A 24,295-nucleotide genomic window follows, 5' to 3' on the forward strand; every position below is an offset into this window, starting at 1 on the left:
CTTTGATTCAGATTTAAGTGGGTTTTTTTTTTCTTTTCTTAAAGTGGATCTCTAAAATCGTCTGTACTTTAGAGAAGAAAGTGTGTGTGCGTGTGTGTGTGTGTGTGTGTGTGTGTGTGTGTGTGTGTGTGTGTGTGTGGGGGGGGGGGGGGGGGTATATATATGTGTGTGTGAGAGAGAGATGATTGGGTTACCATACTACTGTGCACTCCTTCTGAATTATGCATCTCTCGTTCAAAGAAAGAATGAAGAATAGCGTGAGAGAGAGAAAACGGAGAAGAGGGGGCAGTCGTAAGATAAATGACAACAGCACAAAAGCATCTCAATAGACTGGTACCACACACACACATGTACACACACACACACACGCTCACACAGCAGTGCTAGACAGCGATGAGAGAGAAGAAAAATGGGTTGATTAGTACCAGCGGATGGAAAGGGGAAGTGTGTATGTTTGTTTGTGAGGTTTTTGTGTGCATGTGTTGGTGACGCTTATGTAAAGGTTAGTTGTATCCACATGCAGTAGCCTTTGACTAAAGCAAGGTGGCACTGTTTATCCTCTAACTGTGAAGTAGTGTGTCTCAGATTGTGTCTGCACATAGTCTAAGAGATATATATATATATGTGTGTGTGTGTGTGTGTGTGTGTGTGTGTGTGTGTGTATACATATATACGTATACGTGTATATGTATGTGTGTGTGTGTGTGTGTGTGTGTGTGTGTATTTTTCAATGATGCCATTATGAAGTGTGTGAGCTTCTCTGCGAGTGTGTCTCTGTGCGTATCATACTATCCTCTTCCCTGTCTGTTCCATAAAGCACTTGCTGCATTTGGCTAATTAATTTTTAGCACGTACATAAATTATTTAAAACACCCAACTGGTCCATCTGTGAGTTGCAACATGTAAAAATATCAGCAGGATAATTTCATATCCCGGCTGTTTAAAAATTCAGCAGTGATAAATAGGATGCACGCAGTCGTCGGCGTTAACATACAGCTTGAGTCAAAGAAATGTCAGTCATAGTAATAGTCGTGATTTTTAAGTGTATTGATTCCCAATGAAGAAATCCTGTTTGTTTTGATCTCACATGTCAGGGAGGCCAAAGGTTGGGCTTGGGCATTTTAGAAAAGCAAATGGAGTCATTGTCCAAGATCAGTACCTCAGAGGGTACCTCTGTAGAAGGAAGGTAGGTCAACTAATCTGGACACAAAAATACAATTTAATTAAACAACTGAGAACATGTTAAAGTTAACTAAATGATGACCAATAGGTATAGAAAGCCCAAAGTAGTATTAAAAAAAAAAAGTGTAAAAAAATAAAATAAAATCACAAACCAATAAAATCAATACATCCATCTGAATCTGGTCTTTAGCAGGTCTTAAAATAGTTTAAGTGCAACCTCAGATAAACAGCAATACATGTCATTATTTATTTAATTAACTACACCCTTATTCATTAAGAAGGTGAGTAGCTGGTGATCAAATGCACTGATTACCAGCACACCCTGTGTAAAAGCAGAAGATTTGACGATTTGCTGTACAGAAATGTTTCAGCATGCTGAATACACAATACCAACGAGAACTAAAAAAATCTGTAATGATGTATAAGGTTACAAGGCTGTTTCTAAACAATATGAAGTCGTCATACTACAATGAGAAAGAGGGAAAACATTCAAGATGGCTGCCACTTTTGAAGTTAAAATAGTGAAAATGTTTGAAGACAAACAAGTTTAGCCAACGTTAGCTAACAAATTGTTAGCTAAACAGCCGTTAAACAGTTTGCTATCCCCAATGTTTAGTGACATTAAATGGATATGTAGAAGTGGATACATGCTTAAATTGTAATCTGATAGTTATAGATGCATGGAAACAGTTAGCTAACCAAAACTGGTACATTTTTAAGCTAAATGTAATCGCAAATCTTAACTATTAGGCTGAAATTAGGCCAGATCCGAACATATCTGAACACCAGAGGTGCTGTTTTTGACAAGGTTCTTGAGTGGACTGAACTGCGGGACTACGTCATATTTTATCAAGGTGGTGTTGAACCGTGGCCTGCTCCTAGCTAACAGCCATTTTAATGAAAAAACTGTCTTTGAGTTCTCATACAGGTAAAACCTGCTTTGCTATGAGTGCGCTTCCTGCAACTACAGTATTTTGTGTGTAGTGTAATAAACAATAGATAGACCTTACAAACATCAAAAGTATTTTAATACTGAAAAGCTCCTACTGACGCTCACTTTGTTGTGTTTCTATTTTGTCATAATGACAGACATACCTTTTTCAAACAGCTGAAAGCAGAAAAATCACAGGTGCCTTAAGAATATGACAAAGTTGATTTGAAAGTTTTATGGAAAATCTTAACTTACAGTGTTAAAAACAAACAAAATGTGCGGGATCACAACCCTTTGAATTCTTAGAAATGCAATTTCTATTTTGGCGTAGTCATTTAAATCTATTCAAACACAGCAAAGAAAGAATATTAAAGATAAATAAGTGTATTTATTTTACTTTATTATATCTTATTGTGATGAAGGATGTGTGTGGGAGGATGTACGCTGCCTATCTTTAAATTTAAAAATCTGTGTGCTTTGTCTGCTGAAGGCTTCATATATGGCAACATCTTATAACTCTGTGCCCCAGGCAGTGTGTACATACACAGACACATTATTTATCTATATCCATGCTTCACACATGGTTTTATATATGGCTTTCATGTATTTCTTGGTAATCACTTTGGCCCTGCAAAACACACACACACACACACACACACACACACACACACACACACACACACACACACAAAGCCCGCCTGGTCACGTTGGATATACACACAGTGTTGTGATTTACAGATGATCATAACATGGCAGTATAGAGGACTTAGTTATTCGTATTTGTCATGAGTATCTGTGTGTGTTTGTTATGGAAATGAGACCGAGGGGTCACATTATTCAGCAGTAGTTGACATGCAGCCTCCCCAGGTCCATATCAATATCCCCCCACGGACGCAGCAGGAAAAATAAGTCAATTTGTTTCCTAGAATATTAATGACAGTCAGGAAGGACCGAGAGAAACTGATGTTAAGTAAACGCTCTCTGAACCATACAAGGTGTTGTTCTTCATCCTGGGGCAGAGAGGCCTCCAAGGGGAAGATGTTGGTATTGTAATTGAAGGACTGAATTTCAAATTGCTGTGCTTTGGAAAACTGAGCTTTTCCCAGGTTTATTTAAGTAGCATCCAACAATATTCATCTTTTCTATTCTACACCGTTTAAGGCCTGGATTACCCAAACAAAAAAACCCCCCACACACAAATCCCACTGTGCTGAAATCAGGTTTTGTGCCACAGATGTTCACAGCTGTCCAAATGCAGTGGTGGTAAATGCATTTAGTTTCTGAACATGTTTTAAAAATGCATCAGCAGTTTGCTCTCTTAGAAACACATTGTTGTTCCATTAATAACAGATAATCCACCGATTTAACCAGTTTCTGTGAAACTGGGCAAAGACTGAAATATCTCCAATGATCCATTTGAAACACATTCGTTGTCCGAAGAAGATGACTCATGACTGGAATTTGACACGTTACAATAAAGTGTTTGTAAACTGTTTAACACATGATACTAGTATGATTTATGAATGCTTTTTAACTCCCTAGTTTCTTATCTAGAAACATTGTCTGTCCAAAAATGTTAAAATCTATAAACCACCTTTAAATAGAAATGGTTTTATTTGTCACTCGTTGTGTAATAGGGGACAGTTGTTGCTATTGGATGATCCAGACTTTGTGGCGTATGTAACCCTCTTAAACATTTGCCACCCCATCTTACGCTGATATTCACTTCATTTGGTGATAATGTGGTTTTAGTTGGCGCACTTTTGTGTTGCTGATGGCTACTTTGTTACAGGGATGTCAGAAGAATTGACACTTTTAATGCCAAAATTCTAAAAATGAGATGTTACTTGTTTCTTTTTTCCTTTTTTTTTCCATTTAGTGCTGTAGGTACATACTGTAGGAAACTTATGTGATGAGACTGCAGTTGTTCCAGAGCTGACAGGGGCAACACCTACAAATGGCTATAAGCGCTACTGTACTTTTCACACAAAGGGAAGGAAAAACTTCCAATTTAGTGAAGCACCTAAAAGGCTAGCATCCAGATCTGAATGAATTATCCTTCTGATGTTACCCTAAAATTTCCATGACCATCTTGTTTGGGACAGCTGGTCTGAAATCAGTTTTATTACTTTAGCTAAAATGTTTTCTGTTATAGAAATGCTTAAGCTAAAGTCCCGTAACTAACATTATACCCTGTAGTAGGCTACTCAGCAGCCATCCTAATATTCAATTCAGTTTTATTCAACTAGTTCCAAGGTGCTTTATATTGTAGGGTAGAATCAGAATCAGAATCAGAATACTTTATTGATCCCTGGGGGAAATTATTTATATATTATATAAATATATAAAATATATATATATATATATATAAAACCCTACAATGACACAGAGAAAATAAAGAAATCCACAACAATCATATGACAGTCCCGCTGAACAAGTGCAGTGGCAACAGTGGGAAGGAAAAACTCCCTTTTAACAGGCAGGAACCTACGGCAGATCCAACCAGTTGGGAAAATATTTCAGTTTCTGCCCTGTTGCTGCTTTTATTTGCCAAAATGACATTTTTATTAAACGTTTAGAAGGTTCTTAATAATGGATCTTTCATTACAATGGATGATGATTTTGATTTCATGTTGACCTTGGTATCAAGAACGTGTAATTCTTTTGATCCTCGACTGCTAAATTTCTGGTATCAGCACATCCCTACAAATAGCAGAACCCCACTGAGATTTCCTGGTCTCTGCTCACTGTGTACTTGGATTGTAATCAGCATGTTTGTATTCGTAATGTGAACTTGTTAGCATGCTACTGTTAGCATTTAGGTCTACTGAGGTGCACTATATCTTTAAATACATCAAGCAAAGGTACATTTATCTTAATTTTACTTAGGTGGTAGGAAATGCTGCTGTTCCAGGGTAACCAGAACAGGCTTGGTGTAACTGGCTCTTTATTGTGTATCCCTAAAGTGTTTTTAGGTCTTCTTGGGGTGGTCTGTTCTGCTCTGAATTCAAACTGTAGCTTGTCAGCAAATGACTTGACTTTCACCTTCGTCAGCACCCAACAACCATCACCTATAATGGCACCATGTTGGGATACGGCACCCTTTATGGACTTGTTCTAATTAGCTGTTAATTACATTTTTTATACATAGAACCAGTTTGTTTAGGAAAACTTTTTCTTTTTATATGTAAGAAGTTTTTTCTTAACTTAATAGGATTTTTCCTGCATGCAATGCAAAGGCATCTTGAGCAGATGCTACTTGATTGTGCGCTCTGCTGAGAAGGTGATTGGCTGCAGACTCCCATCTCTGCAGGACCTGTACACCTCCAGGACACTGCGGCGTGCAGCCCGGATCTCAGCTGACCCTTCCCACCCTGGACACAGTCTGTTTGACCTGCTCCCCTCAGGCAGGAGGCTCCGGTCCATTCGCACCAGAACCTCTCGCCACAAGAACAGTTTCTTCCCCTCTGCTGTTGGACACATGAACAATAACCACATGACTGTCCCCGCCACTCACACATGACCCTACGCTGTGTCACTGCATCATTTCATGTCTGGCACTGATCACCACCTGCACTCATGTATATATCCTTCTACGTAGCACTCTTAATTCTTATTCTCATGTATATATCTAATGTATATCTCATGCACATATCTTTCTTTCTACATAGCACTTTAATTCTTATTGTTTGCACTGAAGCACCGCAGCAATTTCCTAATGTTGTAAACCTCAACATCTGGCAATAAACCCATTCTGATTCTGATTCTGATTCTGATTCTGATTGGATTGGGTCAAGTTAAAGGTTACGGCTTAGCGCCGAGCATCTCGTGATCAATGGAAAGTCATCGCCGAGACTGAAAAACAGTACTTCATTTTGTTGATACTTTGTGTTTGATTGAGTGATGAGCGGAAGCAGCGGGGCGGCCTTCATCAGCATCACTCCCCTGCCTGTGTCAGCCATAAAAAATTAACTCCTGAAAAGCAAATCATCATCATCCCTCCATACATTAAAAGAAGTTGTTCTTCAAAACAAATAAATCGTTCTCGAGGGGAGCTCATCATCACTGAGTATTTGCGCGTGTGTGTGTGTGTGTGTGTGTGTGTGTGTGTGTCACGTTATGCTCGGAGACTTCTTCTTTGATTGATGCTGTCAACGAGTTTGGAGAAAGAGACGGAGGCTCGGGAGAGTTGGAGATAAGCAGAGAAAGAGGAAAGAAGATAAAGAAGAGAGAAGGAGCTCGCGAAGCATCCATCAGCCAGCGCAATCAGATTGCTTTCCTGGCGATCTGTCTTTTCTTTTCCCTTCTTTGCATCTGCCAGCCGCTCAATCCCTCATCTCGCAGCTCACGCCAACGCTCATACGTATGCGCGCATGAATACAGTTGACGAATCTCCTTTGCATGGCGTTGGCCAGGTGTCATGAGGATATTGAATCACGGGAGGTTGAGGTGAGAGGCGGCGTCACAGTGTGATGGATGATGCATATCTCTCCGCCTACTCCGTGCGCATTGTTTACACACACACACACACACACACACACACACACACACACACACACACACACACACACACACACACACACGGTCTGTTTGGTTATTGTTGTTGTTGTTAATTGACACCCTAAACTCGTCTGTTGTTTTATTTCCTTCCCTCGTTCCATCGCGGTTATTGCTTTTCATTAAGTGGTCATTTCCCTTCGCCGCCGCCATCTAATGAGAGCGTCACGCCGCCACGCGCCCATTTATCAAACCAATCCGTGCAATAGCACAGATCGCAGCGGGCACACACAAACACGCGCTCGCTCCCCTATCTGCCATCATGTCCCTGTCTCAATTAGGATTGTTTGTCATTCTCCTGCCCTCCATCCCCTGTTCATTTGGCCGCCCCCGTCTCTTCCCGTCGTCTCATTGTGTCAGCCGTGTCATTGTGTTTGACAGCTTCTCATTCTCACGTCAGATCTCATTTGAGCGCTAATTTCATACGTGCACACCTCGCCCCGGGCCTCGCCGTGTGTCACGTCCCCCGAACTGGACGAAATGGCCGTCAGAGTTTTTCTCCTTTGTTCACGAAATACAGAAGTCATCGTGTCGCTGCGGAGGCACCAGCCGGTGTGTTATGCACTGTAAGGGGTTCGAGAGTGAATGAGCTGTGAATCCAGCTCTGTTTGCTTTCCTCAGACACACACACACAGTCACACACGCATCTGCATACTTGGCAGAACGAAGCAGGTTGCATCCCCACTCCCGGCAAGATAAATCACATAAAAGCCTTCCTGTGATCACGGCACAGTGGAGATGCTATATAACCTGGCTGTGTGTTTCCAGCTTGTTCATATGCCAGGACTCATATTGTTTATCCTGTCACGCTTGTCTCAAGAAAAGCTTGTTTGTTTCAGATTTGTGTACATATCATGTTTAATATTTTCGAACATTTAGGATGCAGTTTTAACTTTTTTGTTTGTCTTCCAGCTGGTGGCAGTGTTTAACAAACCCCAGCATGTGAGGACGGAGAGCCCCCGAGAGAGCATGTCTAACAGCTCGTCCAGTGCTGCCCCGAGTCCAGAGCCCTTCACCTACTACCCCCACCTGCAGTACCAGGATGAAGACAGAGGAGAGATCGAAGTCAACGAGGCCGTCCTCAAAGCCAGTACGTCCCTACCTGCTGTGTAACTTTTTCGTGTGCACGTGTTAATTATGCAAGTTGAGCCTCAACTCGTGAAAATACACTTTTCCTGACACAGATGTAAGAGAAGAGTCTGCAAAAATCTCTTAAACACCTGAACAACCGAGGCTATACTCAATCAACACATTTTTTTGTGCATGTGAGAAGGGGTATCATGGTGATACAGCTGTGTATGTGTGTGTAGGTGTGTGACTGCATGTGTGTGTGAGAGAGGGCGAGAGAATCAGAAAGTGCATTTCTGGAACAGATGCAAGCCGAACACAGAAACTTTTTGCCTGTAACTTGATGGCGTGTGAAAACAGATGCAGCGTTGACGCAACCTGCTCTCCTGGCGTCCTCACTTAGCGTTCTTTACTTAGTCTGAGCAAAGTGTAAGAACGAGAACCAACTGAGAGCCACCGAGGCAGCAATGCAGCATTAATTTAGAAAAACAAAAAACAACTGCTGAGGATTGAGTTGCATTTTAATTTTAAAAAAACACAATTGGAAAATGCCCATTTACACATCAGCCCTGTTGTTTTTGACACTGAAATTACACTTTGGGATTGGGAGGTCTGTTAAGGTACTTGACTGATAAATGTTATATCATTTTCCTATCGTCCCCTGTTGATTTTGGATATTATTCTGCTTCTAAAATAAGTGAAGTGCTTTGGGGGAAAAAATCCACATCTCACATTATTTAGTTTTGTATTCTGACCAAGTGAACCTGTTGCTGCTATAAGTTAGCCAAGCTATGGCAATGATACCAACTGACAAAGAAGATGTGAAGGTAAAGTCAAAATTAAGTCAATCCACAAGATGTCAAAGCTTGCAGTTCCTCTACTGGCCACTTGAGGCAGGCTCTAAAAGCGAGTCCATCCCTTCAGATTCATTACAAATAGGTTTAGCTTACCTAGTTTTCCCTTTGTGACACCTACACAAGGTTGGTTACTTACCTGATTAAACTTTATCAACTAGTGCATGCATAACAGAAGTTTTGGGTATATAAATGAGATGTTATTGTTGTGAAATAAAAATTATATGATGCTGTTATATGGTGTCTTAAGTACATAAATGCTAAAAACAACTCATCTTAGCAACTGCCTAGCAATAGGCTAGGCAACATAATAACAGCATATTATCTGATCTGGATAAGAACCTTCAGGGGCTTTCTTAGTGACAAGTAGTTTTAACTTTGTCTTAGTGCAACTAAACAGTGAACAAGACAATCCAAATGTATATTTAGATTACACTTTGTGTTGAGCCTGTTTTTTTCCATCATTCATATTTAGTCCTGTTTAATATCATATTTAATTATGGATCCACCATGCTGATCAAGCTAACTTGGCAGTGCTAGGATTAGATGAGACTTCTCCAGCTGTACCCATGTGATCAAAGGTGGTCACATTTGGTTTAAAGAGGTAAAACATTAAGACAGTAGTCTACATACCAGTGCACAACTTCAGTATTATCTTTATATCCAGTCTGTCTTTTATACTTTTAATAACAACACTGTTTAGCATGTAGGTTGTTTGATACAAGCTGCTTCACCATGCCTTGTATATATAAGTGATGACAAATACATGTTAAAAATGAGAAAAGCTGATCAAAGTTGACAGCTGATTTAATTTTTAAAATATTCAAATAATCAGAATGGTGCGAGTAGGAGGATGTGTGGTTACCATAGTGTGAATAAAGCTACTAGAGAATTTTAAATATGCATTGCAAATATACATGCCAACCTGCTGCACAGCTTCTTTTATATTTATTAGTCTCTGTTTTTGGTTTAGCTTTAGTTTTTAGACAGACTGGTTTAGCTCTGTGTGCGAGCAGAGAAGTTTAAATTCCTGTGGCCTTGAGTCACTTGTAGGACTTTTCCTCTGATCTGTCCTGGTCTTGTTATGTACGCCTTCTGTAGGAAATCAGACGGTGGGAATGGCTATGAAAAATGAGTCTTACCAAGGCTGTTAGAAGCTCGGTGACTCGATCAAGGGGGATTGATGCTGTTTGGTGCCGCTCATTCCACAGTCAATCTGATGCACTCATCAGTTTAATATGGAGGATGACAGATTACTATGTTTGTGAAGTGGAGCTGATATAAAAAGTAAACGTCCTTGCAGTCAGAAAATAAAGTATAGAAGTTACTGGGTCTACAGAGGGGAAACGGCATAAGAAGAGTATTCAGTCAGAAGCCTGAGGGAGCCTCTGGTGAAATATCTGCTCTGTCTGGGCTGTAGGCTGCTCCGGCTATAGATACATTTTACTGTAAATAATCGGAGCAGAATTTTTCCCTCATTCTTTTCCATTCCTGGGCCTTGGATTGATTAATTTTTGAGTGCCAAGTGACCAAGTGAAAGATGAAAAGCAAGATAAAAGAGCCTTGATGTGATTTAATAAGGGTCTGTCTAATCACTGGGTCACCCTGCAACCCCTTTCATTCTCCTCCCTCCATCTGTTAACCGTAGAGGAACAGTGTGATACCCCCACGCATACAACTGGCCTTTGCTAGCCCTCTCTGTGTGCCCACTTTCACCCATGCCCCATCATCTGCCTTCTCGCCTCTCGACCCACTCATTTTTTCCCTTTTCTGCTATTCAGCTTCAACCACCTGCCATCTAGCTCCACAGCCGAGGCCCTAGACCTTGACCCCCCTCACCCCCAGGAAATCTTTTCTCTCACCCTCCCATCCAACCCCACTTTCCCTGTGTCTGCATGGCTTCCAGCTCTAACTAGATTAGCACTGTAGCCTGTTAGCATGCCCAGGGTCCAGCCAAGCATGAATGGACTAATTCCAGCCAACCCCCCCTCTCCAAACCCGATATGCCTATTCCACCCTGTCTTTAACCCAGTGGGACCTCTTCCTGCTCCCACCCCGCAACCTGCTCTCCAGCCCTGCTGAACCTTGACTAACTTAGTTATGATGTGACCCTGTGACGCCCCTCATAGGGAGCCAGACGCAATAAAGGACACTTTTGTCATCCGGACATGCACGCGCGCACACAATGACACAAAAGAATCTGCATGCAAGTTAACCAACCAATCGCACCCAAAGCGCCCATATATCTACTGCCGGGAAAGTCTTACGGGAGTGTGTCTGTGTGTGTTTGCTGTCCTTCTTGCTGTAACGAGTTTGGTTGTTAACCGGGTGTTACATCATATCTTGCTCTGGAGTAACATCATGTCTGGAGACAAGGACAAAGCGATGGGTTGTAAACAGTCAGACCTGATAGAGAGAGGTTTAATTCACAGGATCGCATAGGCTCAGGTTATGCAGCCTATGAAATACATGCTTGCGCAGGTTGTTAAAATTAGCCCTAGGAATCGATTGACCCATTTCTCTTATTTAAACCAGAACACAGAGATATCATAGACATACTGCAGGAATCAATATGAAGAATAGCAAATGAAGTGTCAAAAGTAATGTTGTTAATTGATTGTGCATCAGTACTTAAAGTGCAAGCAAAGATTCAGGGTGGTTTTTAATGCTGCAGATTTATCAAAAGATAAAGAAATATAGGAGTAGGAAAGCGAGCATTGGTCTACAGTAATCTCATAAAAATAGAGGAACAGTGATGGCAGAAAATCTTTTCTTCTTATATAAAATAATAGAAAAAATAGGACTTACAAAGCCCATGAAAACCACTTTTCAAATGCACAATGGCAATAAAAGGCTATTCTGTTCTATTCTATTCTACTTTATGAAATAAGTATTTGCTATTCTAATTGGAGCCTGACAGATTGATGGGGCTGATATATTGGTTGATATTAGCTATTTGCCAATATTTTGGTGCTGTCATTTCTAATGGCTAATATATTAATATATTATAGTATAAAAATTGTATTGCATTGATTCAAGATGGTTCGGTCTGACATCGTGATCAGTGCAAAGTAAACAGAGTGAATTGACACAGGCTATAAAATTCATATCGTTAGCTTCATAGCATAAGTGCCTAAGTCATTGACTTAGTCAAATGACTTAGGCAATTATGCTATGAAGCTAACGATATGAGAAATAATGTTAATACCCTGAAATGAGAGGTGGGTGGCTGACTTCCCCCAGTTGTTGGGTGTGATTTGGGTAATTGGCATTCAGTCTCAGTGATTGAAACTGATCATTCAATGAGTCTATGCTAGGCTTTTTCTAAGCCTTTACCCTCTTTTTTTTATTTTTTATTTTGGTAAAATAAATCAAGCGTAGAATCGTAGAAGAGCTTCATATGGTTCAGCAGTGGTTACAGATGGCAGGATGGTCCCTTGATGGCGAGACAGAGAAGGAGAGAGAGCAGTGGGTTCAGACATTAGCAGCACCGGAGCCAGCAGCTATGGTCTTCCATCGTGCTAATGTCTACTTCTGGAGGGGAAAGGCCCTCCACCTCGACAGTGCAAATGCGCTTTGAGAATTTGTTTTGCTCTCCATTTTTCTCTAGTTTGGGAACATTGAGCTGGTCCTGCCGTTCATGCCCTCTCCTCAGACCCTCCCTGATGGCTGTAAATGGCTTTAATTCCTAAACAAGTAATGCAATACTTTTATTAAACCCCTTGAGTTAAAGCTGAACATTGTGCTTTTCACTTCACTCGTTTGATTTAAATCCACTGTGGTTGTTTTTGTCTAAAGGCTTCGAGACCTCACTGTGTGTAAACACTTTAACTCGATTATCTTAGTCAAACTACAAGTGAGAACATTAGCTGATAGCGGTGTTCCTGTCTCATGTACCGACCTTTCATCTTTCTATTATCCAAGAATGTTCATAGTTAACTGATGTAGAGAGCCTCACAGCTGTGGGATAATAACATGTATCATGCAGGCTACAACACATCCTAAAGCATTTACCAACAAGTCATTGAAACGAGAGTTAGTAGGAAAATTAAGTTACCCCAAACCATGTGAATGCTTTAATCACAGAGTTACTTAAATCTTATTATTCACAATAATCTGATTATAAGAAAGCGTGTAATCGCGCTGAATGCTGGTGGACAGAACAAGAAGTAATTCAGTAATCAGTCAGGCATCAAAGTGTTTGTGTGTCAGGTTGGGCCAGTTGTTTGAACAGGGTGATTGGACTTCACGCTGCCCCAGTGGGGTGATTAGACCCGCATTGATCTGCTGCTACACTGACACACACGCGCACACACTTCTAGGAAAAGAGTCCTTATCGCATCATCCCATGAGCAGCCTGAGCTGGGCTGCTCTATCGATTGCCAGCAAAACAAGACCACACAGGCCTGTGGCATGAAAACACACACACTCACGGATATAAATGTGCACACGAGCAAAGCGCTGTCCATAATAATAAATGTCCGTATAGCAGACGCATGCTTGCACATACAAACACAACGGCAAACAAAGGCACACAGTCATAAACACAGTCAGTCAGAAACATGATGCATCCTTGTTTTCATCTTGCCCTGGAAGTGAACTAGCAGCATTGCAGAACTTTTAGAACTGAAAACAAGAGGAAATTCTTAAAATAAACCTCTGTGTTCCCAGAATTGCATAAGCAGCCTAGTTAGGCACAGAGCTGCAGATGGAGAGTCTGAGGCAGATAAACACAGAGCTGGCAGAGTTTACAAGTTTCTCTTCAGCTCTCTCCAGTTACACAAACCTCAATGGAAAGATAAAGGGAAGAACATAAGTTGGGTGCGTTTCAGCGCGCTACCATTTTCTGGCCTTGAAGTGGGAGCTGAGATGAGTTTCATGGGTGGGATCTGTTTTGAAGTTGGAGGTTACCTTGTGGTTGTGGGTGCACGGTCCTGTCGAATTAGCGAAGCTAAAATAAAACGTTCTATGTTTTTAGTTCTGCCACCTGGCTTCTCGAAATAGACTCCATACTAAATTCAGAAAATGTGTGTGTTCTTAAAATACATAAAAAATTCTGTTCACTTTGCCAAAAGGGCAAGAATGATACTCACTTCCTGTCCTGAGGGCACCATATGTCAGGCTGCTGTATTTAAAAGATAAAAGATATTTAGACGTATTTTTAGTCTGTTTCCAAAGCCTCCTCAGTTTGTTTAAATATTATTTTTATAGCATATGCCAGGCCTGGGGTGCTTTTGCTTCACTCATGTATGGCACAAACGGAGATCTATGGTTAATTTATCTTGTTATACTTATGTCTTATACTGCTGTATATCGTCAGATGGCAAAAACTGGTTGTTTCTAAACACCTAAAAATGGAGCGACATGGACATGTAGCAATTATGTATACATTTTTAGATTTATTTGTATTCTTTGCAAGCTATATAGAAACCTGTTTAGTCTGAAATACAATATAAAGTGCTCTGTAAACCTACAGTTACCAGATGCCAACTATTAGCTATAACGCTAATAGCTTAAAAAGCTTTTCCTGCTTCAGTGCAGCTAGCTAACAATAAAGAACTGCTTACTGATTAAGAAACAGAGTGAAAGTGAACTGTATATACTTGTTAACATAAAATTCAGTGTTGGAGCCAGGATTGGTACAAAAGTGATCCCCTTAGACTGTTTTTTTTTGTTTTAGTTTTCTTTATTTTCCCCTGAGCTAGTTCTGTCACGAGTTAGCTAACATAAGCTAATGTGAGTCTGCTAGCAACAACCAACCCAGTGACATTGCATTCTTTACTGGCACAAGAGGGCACTACACACGCTCTCAAACCTTTAACTTCAAACACTTATTTATTAAATCCATTTTCACCGACAGTTTTCAAATCTATGACAGTTTTATAGAGCACGGTGTAAATTATGGTGTAAATTATGGTGTAAATTACCTTCTATACATTTGATGTGTCATGTCGACCTTAAGGACTTCATTTCCAGTTCTTCACTCTGTATTTAGTGGTGACTCAAAGAAAAGTCTGTAATTTACACAAATGTTGGTGACCGTTAAGTTATGTGCCAAATCAAAATAATTTGGCTATAGAATCTTTATTTTAAAAGCACATAGATGTTAATAAATGCTCATCATAGATGTTAATAATCACTGTATATGTGACGATGTTCATACAAAACCCAGCCGCTAAGGAGGAGATGGGATATATACAGACATATATGCATACATGCACTATAATCATTAAAGATTTAATCAAAGTCCTCAAACAGTTTGGTCAGCTCCTACCTTTTGACTCGTTAATATGTATCTTAATAAATTATTCCTCAATTTGTGTAACCTAAATTATTCTAATGACTCAGTTTAGATGTGATTCTGATTTCAGGGTTTCCACTAATGTATTACAAGCCTGTCAGATCAAAGTTGGGCCTAGGGATTGGCGAATCTTCTTATGTAACATACATTTTATAACATGTTTCTAGATATAAGCTTCAAGTTAACTAATGAATGTTCTTAATGCATGACCAATATTTTGTTTAAAGCAGGGATTGTTCAACACTGGTTTGTTTACATGCAGACTGCAATTGGCAATAGGAGCTCCAGATGTGCCTGTTCAGTTAGTGGAAGTTGAATGTGGTCATTGCTGCTGCTAAGTTGGGTATTTTTCAGTGTACTAGCTCAATATTAAAGACCCTATTAGCAGAACAGCCAGCTTTGATTAACAACTCCTCTGAGAGAGTCTTGTTTATGACCGTTAAAATAGTGACTGACCCGAGAGAGTCACAACTGTCACTCTCATCAATATTCCCGCCCCTTAGTGACACCGCTTGACCGTCCAGGGGTCACTGCAGGTCAGAGTTCAATGCTAATGAGCCTTAGGTTCCTTCACATTGCTGTGCCAAGCTCTGGGACTCTAAGTGCTTGGAGGATTGATAGAGGCAGATTTGACTCCAATAGATAAACGGAGGAGGATTTATGGGGCTGACCACTGGGCAGTGGAGCCTGACTGTGACCATGGAGCAGCCTTGGTCACTTTACAAAGTCGCATCATTGACATTGAAGCAAAGTATGTGTGTGGGAGGGGGAGGCTCTTGACTGAGGTTTCACAATGATGCACCTTACTTCTCAAGCTCATTTTAGAAAATCAATTATAGCCATTTGGAAAATGGGTTAATCACTCAGTGTGTCTAATCTCAGGATCCGTCTGTTATGAACATGATGTCATGTATTTTGGCACTTAAAGAACCTGTCTGTCTGTGCAGTTTGTTCCAGCGTTTTGCAGTTCATCATTCAGTAGGACTACATGTGAGTCATTACCTGCATTCACTTTCCATAAATCTAATGACAGGTTTTTACTGCATTCGATAAATGGCCCCTCTGAGCTTGGAGACCTTTACAAATGCATATGCTGATCTGGAAATGTTTAAACAGTAAACATGCCTTCTGTGGTTAAATGGAAGGAACAGGGATGCACTAATCAATGCTCGTATAAAATGTAGCAAATAAATATAGCTGTATACGTTTTTAGAATTTATATTAGTAAGATAATGCATACAAATGGAGCAAGATAAATAAAAATGCTTTAGTTGTTCATCGAATTTATTTGCATCTAATTTAGACCAAAATACCCCAAAGGTGGAACTGAAACTCAATTTTTGAGGCTGTATCAGTTATAAGTGGGGTCTCTGTCTGCGAGTTAAATTAGCTCATATGTCAGTGAAAACATGGCACTTTCATGTTGTATTCACTTTCCTAAAAGCAATGTAGTACTATATTCGTTTGTCCCTTTTATAAGTCTAAACTGACTTGGCAAACTTGTTGCTTTTTGATGTTAAGAACCGTAGGTCTCAGTCATACAGGCCTAGAGATGGATCAGTGGATCAGTCGGAGGAAGGGAAAATTGTTGATTCTTCAACGTGTTGGCAAGTGGTTGCTTGAGATTTCTGGCTTTTGCAATGTGAAATAAATTGCAAAGATAGTGCAAGGCTGAAAACCTAATTGTGATTGGTTTGGTTGCGAACAGATTGCTGCAGTTGCCTGCAGTTTGCATGGAAGATGCCAACTTGTTTGCAAACACTTGCCAACTACTTACTAAACAGATTTTCCCTGCACCATCATATGCATCTTTGCCACCAACCGTGAGTGACTTCCAGAAACCATTTGCCAACTGGTCAGAGACTTGTGGTTGTCAGGGTATCGTTGACCAGTTTCTAGGCCACTGAACTGCTTTTGAGGTCATTGTATATTCATCCCACGCAGTGAATGTAACTGTAGCAGCCATTGCATTAGTGCTGTGTGTGTCATACTTGTCTCTGTGTCTTTACAGCTCAACCTCCACCTCTTAAGTTTACAAGGAACTTCCATTCATTTCTGATTTATTCCTCCTGACCCCTCTCCATGTTTTCTTATCTTCACAAAGCTGGTGCTGATTTTTGGTTCCTGTTGAAACTTCTCAACCTGCACTATTGACATTTCTTCCCCTCATTACCTCCATCAGACAGATTTATGTCTGAGATGCACAGAGTTGCACGTTTGCAGAGAGTTGCTGTTTCTAAAATTCACTTTGTGTTCAGTTTGAATACACTTTCACTAAAGGAGTTTTTTTTTTTTTCTTAAATGATGAGAAGTTTGTGCAGATAGCGTGACCCAGTTTAGACGCACACAAAATGAACAAATAGCAAGAAACAGACAAATAAAGAGAAGCGTTGATGCCGTTTGATGCGAGCTCCGAGAGATAGCGTTTTTTTTTTTCCTCTGGATGTTTCTCTGTTAAATCAAAGCACATTTCATTATCGCAAATCATTCGGTTTCCTGTGTAGTTTAAACATTTCTACACAAAGTCTGCTTTTTGAAATTGGACCACATACATTCTGCTTTTTCCTCAACAAAGCAGGAAAAAAAGAAACTGAATGTAAGAGGGAAAAACAGGAAAACTTGAGTGCTAATTAAAAGAAACCAACATTTTTGAAGCTTTTCCTACTTTTCGTTCGGAACGTCTTGCTTAAATCCCATCACGTCGGTGGTAGCGAGTCAGCGTTGAGTCTTTTTTTGACATTCAGCGTTAGCAGAGGTAGAAGGAATGTGTCAGACAGAGAGTCAGCAGAGAATAGCTGATAGTTTAGGATAAGTAATAAAAATGAATTAATAAAGATGAACACAAACTCAGATTATTGAACGTGTGGATGAGTGTGTTTGAGCCTGAAAGAATATTTGTTTGTGTGTCTAGGACAATTGGAGTGATCGTTTTTCATCTGTCTACACACACACACACACACACACACACACACACACACACACACACACACACACACACACCCCGACCTCTGCCAGTTCCTTCTTTCCTTCTCTATTCTGACCACGTTAGACCAGGACCCTGTCGTTGACCCTCCAAAGAGAGATTGATTACATGAAAGGAGAGAATTTTGTTTGCCTTCCCTCTCCAGGTTTTCACCCTGCTCTTTCTCTGTCACCATCTCTTGGCTCTCTCCTCAGCTTTTCCCCCCCCTTCTTTCTGTTTACTTCACACTCTGCCTTTTTATTTTCCCCTTGACTTTATTTTCTCCTCTGTCGAGTTGCATTTGGAAACACTCCACCGTGGGTTTTACCTCCACAAATACCCGTCTGCTCCCTTTGGGGTGGATTTTAAACGCAAGAGGCAGCACAAAAGTCCAAATTAGTTTCTTTCGAATTGTTTTATTGTGGAATCAGACCCACTGTTGTTTCCCTCTCCCTTTCTCTGGGCTGAGGGGTTGCGGCGAGTGTGCGCATGGGAGTGTTGAGGCAACAGCTGGTCATATGTAAATGCTCTCTGCGGGTGGGTGTGAGGCTTGGGCATCTTGCTGGGGTGGCTGCGTGTCCACCCTCAGGGTCTATGAGTCATTCTAAAATAAATGGGAACCCTTGAAAAGAGATCAGTGTTTTTTGTCTGGTCGTGTTTTCCAAACACTTTGTCTTTCTCATCATTTCCCGTGTCGTTTCTCTTCGCATATACATTAGCCGTGCTCAATCAGGAGTCATTTTCTCTTTGTTTTCTTTCAAAATATCTTCTTTGGGTGTCACGAGATGCTTTCAAATGAATTTTTATTCATTTCGGTCGTGCCAGCGCCTCAGGGGCCTGTCTAACCATCACAGTTTTTCTGTCTAGAAACGATGGAGGCCAAATGTTTAGCGAGGAAGACAAAAGCCAACTCTGTTTCCATTTTCTTTTCCTCCTCTGCTCTTCTGATTTCATCTCTTCTCATCACCCACAGTGGGTTTGGAGTTGAGAGAGCTAATATAATATTGATTCTTTTCAACAGCGTACCACACGAAAGACAAACACAGATGGAGCCGACGGCATCCTCTCATTATCTTTGTCTCTAATGCCCATGTCTCTCATCACAGATACACCTCTATTGGTGAGGAGCAGCAGCGACTCTGCATTGGCCCCGCCCCTTGAGACGACAGCCACACCTCCACCTGATAAGCAAAGCAACGGATCTCTTGAACCGGTGAGTTACACAGGAAATAACTTCAAAATTAGATTTTTTTTGTTTCTCAGTGAAACTGATGTGTGCCGTTACCTTTGGCCAACTAAACGTGATGAGAAAATAGGCTGTTAGATATTCCGATTATTTATATTAGGTATTCTTGTCTTCCTCATTTCATTGCTTTCTAAAAGGAGCAATAAAAGAGCTCCATCAGAAATTCAATGTTCACTCTCCATTGATTAAACTCCTGCAGGGTAAAACTAGTTTTTCAGTGAAAGCAAGAGAACAGTAAATAAATATGAGAGATGAACATATTGTATTTCCAGTTGCATATTTGGTCTCTGCCTTTCACTCACTGAAGACAAATGGAGAAACCTCTTGAATATCCCTCTTGTGGTCCAGCTTTCTGCCCCAGGCATTACTTTGAAAGGATCGGCTTTTCAAGCGCTCGGCCTCTTTTCGAAACGGGCCACCATTAAGGCCGACTTTTTTGTCCTCCGTGGGTTATTGAATGTGCGTGGAGGACTAGATCGAGGTGAGGTCACACTTGTATGTGTGTGTCAGGAAAACTCAGGTAGCGAGAGGGAGGGAGGAGAAGGAGCCCTGCTGTTTACTCCTGCTGTGTTCAACTCAGCGGTGACTAAGCAGAACACAGGCATCAGTGGGCATCGTGTAAACACAATGACAGAGCCCGTATTTTCTGTCCAAGAAATGTCGGGCCTCGTGTGCTTCAAACAGCACGCCTGGACCAAAATGAACAAGCTCATTATAGATGATTTAAAGTGTCCTTAGAACTGTTTACATAAATCCACATCTCTTTGCTGCATGACAGATGAATCCCTGCTTTCGACTGCTGCAGTCTTATTTAAACCCAGACAAAAACAAGGCCTGTAAAGATGTTGTTTTTAAAATGTGACTCTTTTTAACAGTGTTTCTTTATGTTGCTTTGTCATTTAAAGCCACACCAGTGGCTTGGCTCTATGGACAGCAATGGCTGTAGGCTCTTTTCCTACCAGGAAGTCACATTTTGCCTTTTTGTAAGAAGCTGCAACCTTACAGAGAGGGTCTTTTTTTTTTTTGTTGGGTATGCAGTAATATCAGATACAGGAAGAAAACAGTCTGGTCTGACAGAGCATATAAGTGTGCATGGAGTCCTGTGAGAATGAGTTTTTACTGTGTACTCCCTTAAAACATAAGTACACTCTTACCGCTTCCATAGGAATTAATAGGTTATGTAATCAAATGATCATCAGCCAGTGTGAACACCTCTATAAAATAAAAGTTTTGGTAGTTAGTTGGTTGTGAGAATTCAGATGGGTGTTAACATAGTGCCACAATCTCCTAACAGCAATTTCACACCAAGGTCAGACGGTGCAATGCTCAGAGCCATTACAAAAAACCTGAGACCAAACCACATGACTTCTGAAACAATGTTCTTTGTCCAGATGAGACCGAATTTGAGATACTTGGGTATAATGAGCAAGACCACGTTTGTCCAGAAGTAAAAAAAAAACCAAACAAACACTACTAATCAGCACAAATGCTTCATACCAACTGTAAAGCCCGGTGGTGGATGAGTCATGATTTGAGCTTGCTTTGAGGGCTTTGCAGCCACAGGACGAGGGCACCATGAACTCCTTTTGTATACCAAAATATTCTAGAATGGATATTAAATGTGAGGCCATCTTCGACCAAAACAGGCACAGCTTGTTGACATCATCAACATGCGCTATCGCGATAGAGCGGTACAGTCAAAATCTCTATCGTTGGCTAAATTTATATAGTTTCTATCGTATATCGTTTATATCGCCCACCCCTAATGTCATGTATCCCTTTGTGCATTCTCCTCCCAGGAAGCACCCTCACCTCAGTATTTTCCATAGTGAGAACATAGTGAGTCTGATGTGGAGCTTTGGTGCTATTGTGAGAAAGGGTGACTGCAAACAGTGTCCCCACATGAACTGCCCAACTTGTCTTTTGTTTATGTGTACAAATAAGACGCTTAAGAGTAGTTGTGCTCCTGACTTTGAGGATTTTCTGGCCTGTTTTTCCAGTGCCACCATGGATTTGAGTGATTCAGAGTGAGATGACCTTTTGAATGGATTGCTATGGGACCTGCTGCAGACAGTGATGCTCCCTTATGAATGAGCTGTAATAAACTGTTATCTGACAGAATACCAGCAAAACTTTCACATTACCGTTGGCTATACTTTGTGCTTAGCAATATTGGTCAAATACTCTCAACTAAGATGACAATTACAAGATAAACTTTTACTCAGTATCAGTGGATCTAAGAACAGTCTGACAGAGATGTGACCTCTAGCTCTTGAATTAATTTCCAACATAAACCACTTTTCTTGACCGAGATTGAGTGAATTTGATTATTAAAGATATCCAGCTCCAGAGAAAGGTGTTGGAAAAGGCAGCTTTTGTTGTTTTTTTTTATAACCCATGACTCACATTTAAGTAATCATCATCTGTATCATCTTTAAGCACTTGGCCTTGAGACTGTTGGTTTAATTTTTTTGACTTACTTTGTAGGATGTTTAAGAGTAGAGGCAGAGCCTTCAGCTTTCAGGCCTCTCTTCTGTGTAACTAGTTTCCAGTTTGGATTTGGGAGACAGACACTACTCTAGTCTCTACTTTAAAGATTTGTCTTAAAGTTTTTTTTCACCTGGATCAAGTGACCCTGAATCCTCCCTTAGTTACGCTGCAACAGGCCTATGCTGCTGGCAGCTTCCCAGGATGCACCAAGTTCTTTCTTCTCACTAGAGATGGACCGATCCGATATTAAGTATCGGTATCTGTCCGATACTGTACTAAATTACTGGATCGGATATCGGAGAAAAATAAAAAATGTAATCCGATCCATTAAATATCACGAAAGCACCTCACAAAACTTGCAGCACGCCGTAACTCACCTCAGAACGTTAGCACGTCGGAGCAGTATGCATCACGTGATAGAGCGGCTGTGGCATGCGGGACCTGTCGGTGGTCTGGATAGCATTTGGAGCTTCGCTAGCAACCCGGCATTTCATCTCCGACAAAGTTATCCCGAGAGAAGTAAAGCAAGTGTGTAAGTCCATCTCTGAATGTTTGTAAAGCATTCCTGCGTTAAGCTTAACAAGCGACTGCCTCTTCTTGCTGCTACTTCGATCATGAAACTGCTTAACGATCAGCTGATCGGCTTTTCTGTCGCGAGTCCGTGTCTCTAGTTTGCTTTTGGCCCACTTTGCACCAGAAAGAGGAAACCAGCGGCTGAACAACAGCAGCACGTTTAAGCTTGATAAGCTGTTGTTAGAATTTATTTAATATTACTTTCTACTCGAGGATCTTTTTCTCGCAGCTGACGGCTGGTAACTGTGCAGGGGCGGATCTAGCAAAGTTTAGCCAGGGGGGCCGATAGGGCATTAACAGGGAAAAGGGGGCACAAAGACATACTTTTCTTTCTTATTCTCATTTAAAATGTCTAGCTTTCAATAAATAATTATCTGACAGCCAAAGTTTTAATTTGATGCAAAATGAATAGAAGTCAATTACTATATGTATGTGTATATATATATATATATATATATATATATATATATATATATATATATATATATATATATATATATATATATATATATATATATATATATATATATATATATATATATATATATATATATATATACACACACACACACACACACACACACACACACACACACACACACACACACACACACACACACCCTAGTAAGCTATAGTACTTTTTCCTTTGGGAAGGTACCATCTGTGCAGTCTGCAATTTTGTTGAAGAAAGATGTTGAATCTATTTAATATTTCTTGAAAAATAATTGATTTCTGTGCATTTTTTTTCCACACTGCATCAAATTAAGGTTGATTACGTCGATTAAGCATCATGAGGTGGCGCGTGAGGGGTGGTTCCCTATTTTTTATTTATTTATTTTTGTTGTTGCTGGGAGTTGGAACCCTATTAGTTAGGTTGCTTAATATTTATGCTAAGTACTCTTTAAAATACCAGAATAGGGAGGATGGTGTAGGTTTAAGTTTATTAGATTGATCAGTATTGCTGAACTATGAAATATTTTTTTTGCATACAGGTATAACAGAATAGCTTTAGTGTAGTTGTTGCTTTAAACTTGAGTATGAACTTATACAAAATGCAGCAAGATATTTAAAAAACAGTTTTGTTGATTAAAAAACACTGTATCGGATTCATATCGGTATCGGCAGATATCCAAATTTATGATATCGGTATCGGTATCGGACATAAAAAAGTGGTATCGTGCCATCTCTACTTCTCACTAGCCTTTTTTTACTTGCCGTGTTTATAAATTGAATTGAAGTCAAATTGACTTGAGTTAAGCATTGAATGGTGCTCTCCCTTTCTGATCCACGTGAACTTACTAAGATCAGAAAACCGTTTTTTTTTTTCAGCTGCTCACACCCGGGAGCTTCAAGATTTTTATTTGTGCTCTTGAGTGCGTTACCGTGAACCTTAACTCCTGCTTATTCACTCATGTGTTTCTTTAGCTGTTAAAAGATTTGCAGGGTAAGAATCAGGGATTAGTCTTAAAGTAATTAATGATTGCTCACGGCTGCAGTAATCAGTAATCTGATCAAGGCCTGCGATCCCGCCTGTGGAATTTATGTATGATGTAGGCGACGTGTGGAGGAGGAAAGGGAGCCTTAGTGTCGTGTGTGTGTGTTTGTGTGAAAGCTTGTGAGGCTGTCACAGCTCTTGGGCATATTGAGTCCTCGGCCTGATGGACTCCTTAGATCAATACGCTATCACTTCATCCTCCCTCATCCACTGTACCAACTCCTCTGGAAACCCCCTTACTCTCATCCACACACTCACTCACTCAAATCAACACACACTTAAATCAACACACATACACACTTTTGTCCCTTTCTGTCTTGAAGTAGGTATTGAAAGCTAGATAAAGTCTAATTCAGCCTGATAAGGTGATAAATATGCATCCTGCCCCTTTAATTGATTTCACTGCCTGCTATGGTGAAAGCTAAGGTTGTTCCACTTCTCTCTCTTTGACTCGCATGCAGCACACACCTCTCTTAGCCTTTCCCTTTATATCTGAAGAGCTAATGAAACTTGCAAAAGGCTGAACAGTGCTAAACATGCAGTCGGCCCTTTAATTGATCCAGACTTCCTGCTATGTTCGTAGCTAATAAATGAGACATTTAATGCTACCCCGCTAACTGCAGGAGCTGTTGCTTT

The 24,295-nt window shown here is 40.5% G+C and overlaps 1 protein-coding gene across 2 annotated transcripts in view; it reads left to right on the top strand.

The window, feature by feature from the left end:
* The window catches only part of LOC147302420 (partitioning defective 3 homolog B-like), a 200,050-nt gene that overhangs the window by 29,297 nt on the left and 146,458 nt on the right, over positions 1-24,295 (top strand). For both annotated transcript variants that reach the window (XM_086282053.1, XM_086282054.1), the window contains exons 3-4: positions 7,583-7,760; positions 18,962-19,068. In XM_086282053.1, coding sequence (XP_086138179.1) covers positions 7,583-7,760; positions 18,962-19,068 — 285 coding nt within the window. The remainder of the gene's footprint in view (positions 1-7,582; positions 7,761-18,961; positions 19,069-24,295) is intronic.

The sequence above is a fragment of the Aulonocara sp. 'chitande type north' Nkhata Bay genome, linkage group LG23, assembly GCF_057382095.1.
Source record: "Aulonocara sp. 'chitande type north' Nkhata Bay isolate Kocher_YH1m ecotype deep benthic linkage group LG23, A_spYH_male_GT1.1, whole genome shotgun sequence".
Taxonomy (NCBI): domain Eukaryota; kingdom Metazoa; phylum Chordata; class Actinopteri; order Cichliformes; family Cichlidae; genus Aulonocara; species Aulonocara sp. 'chitande type north' Nkhata Bay.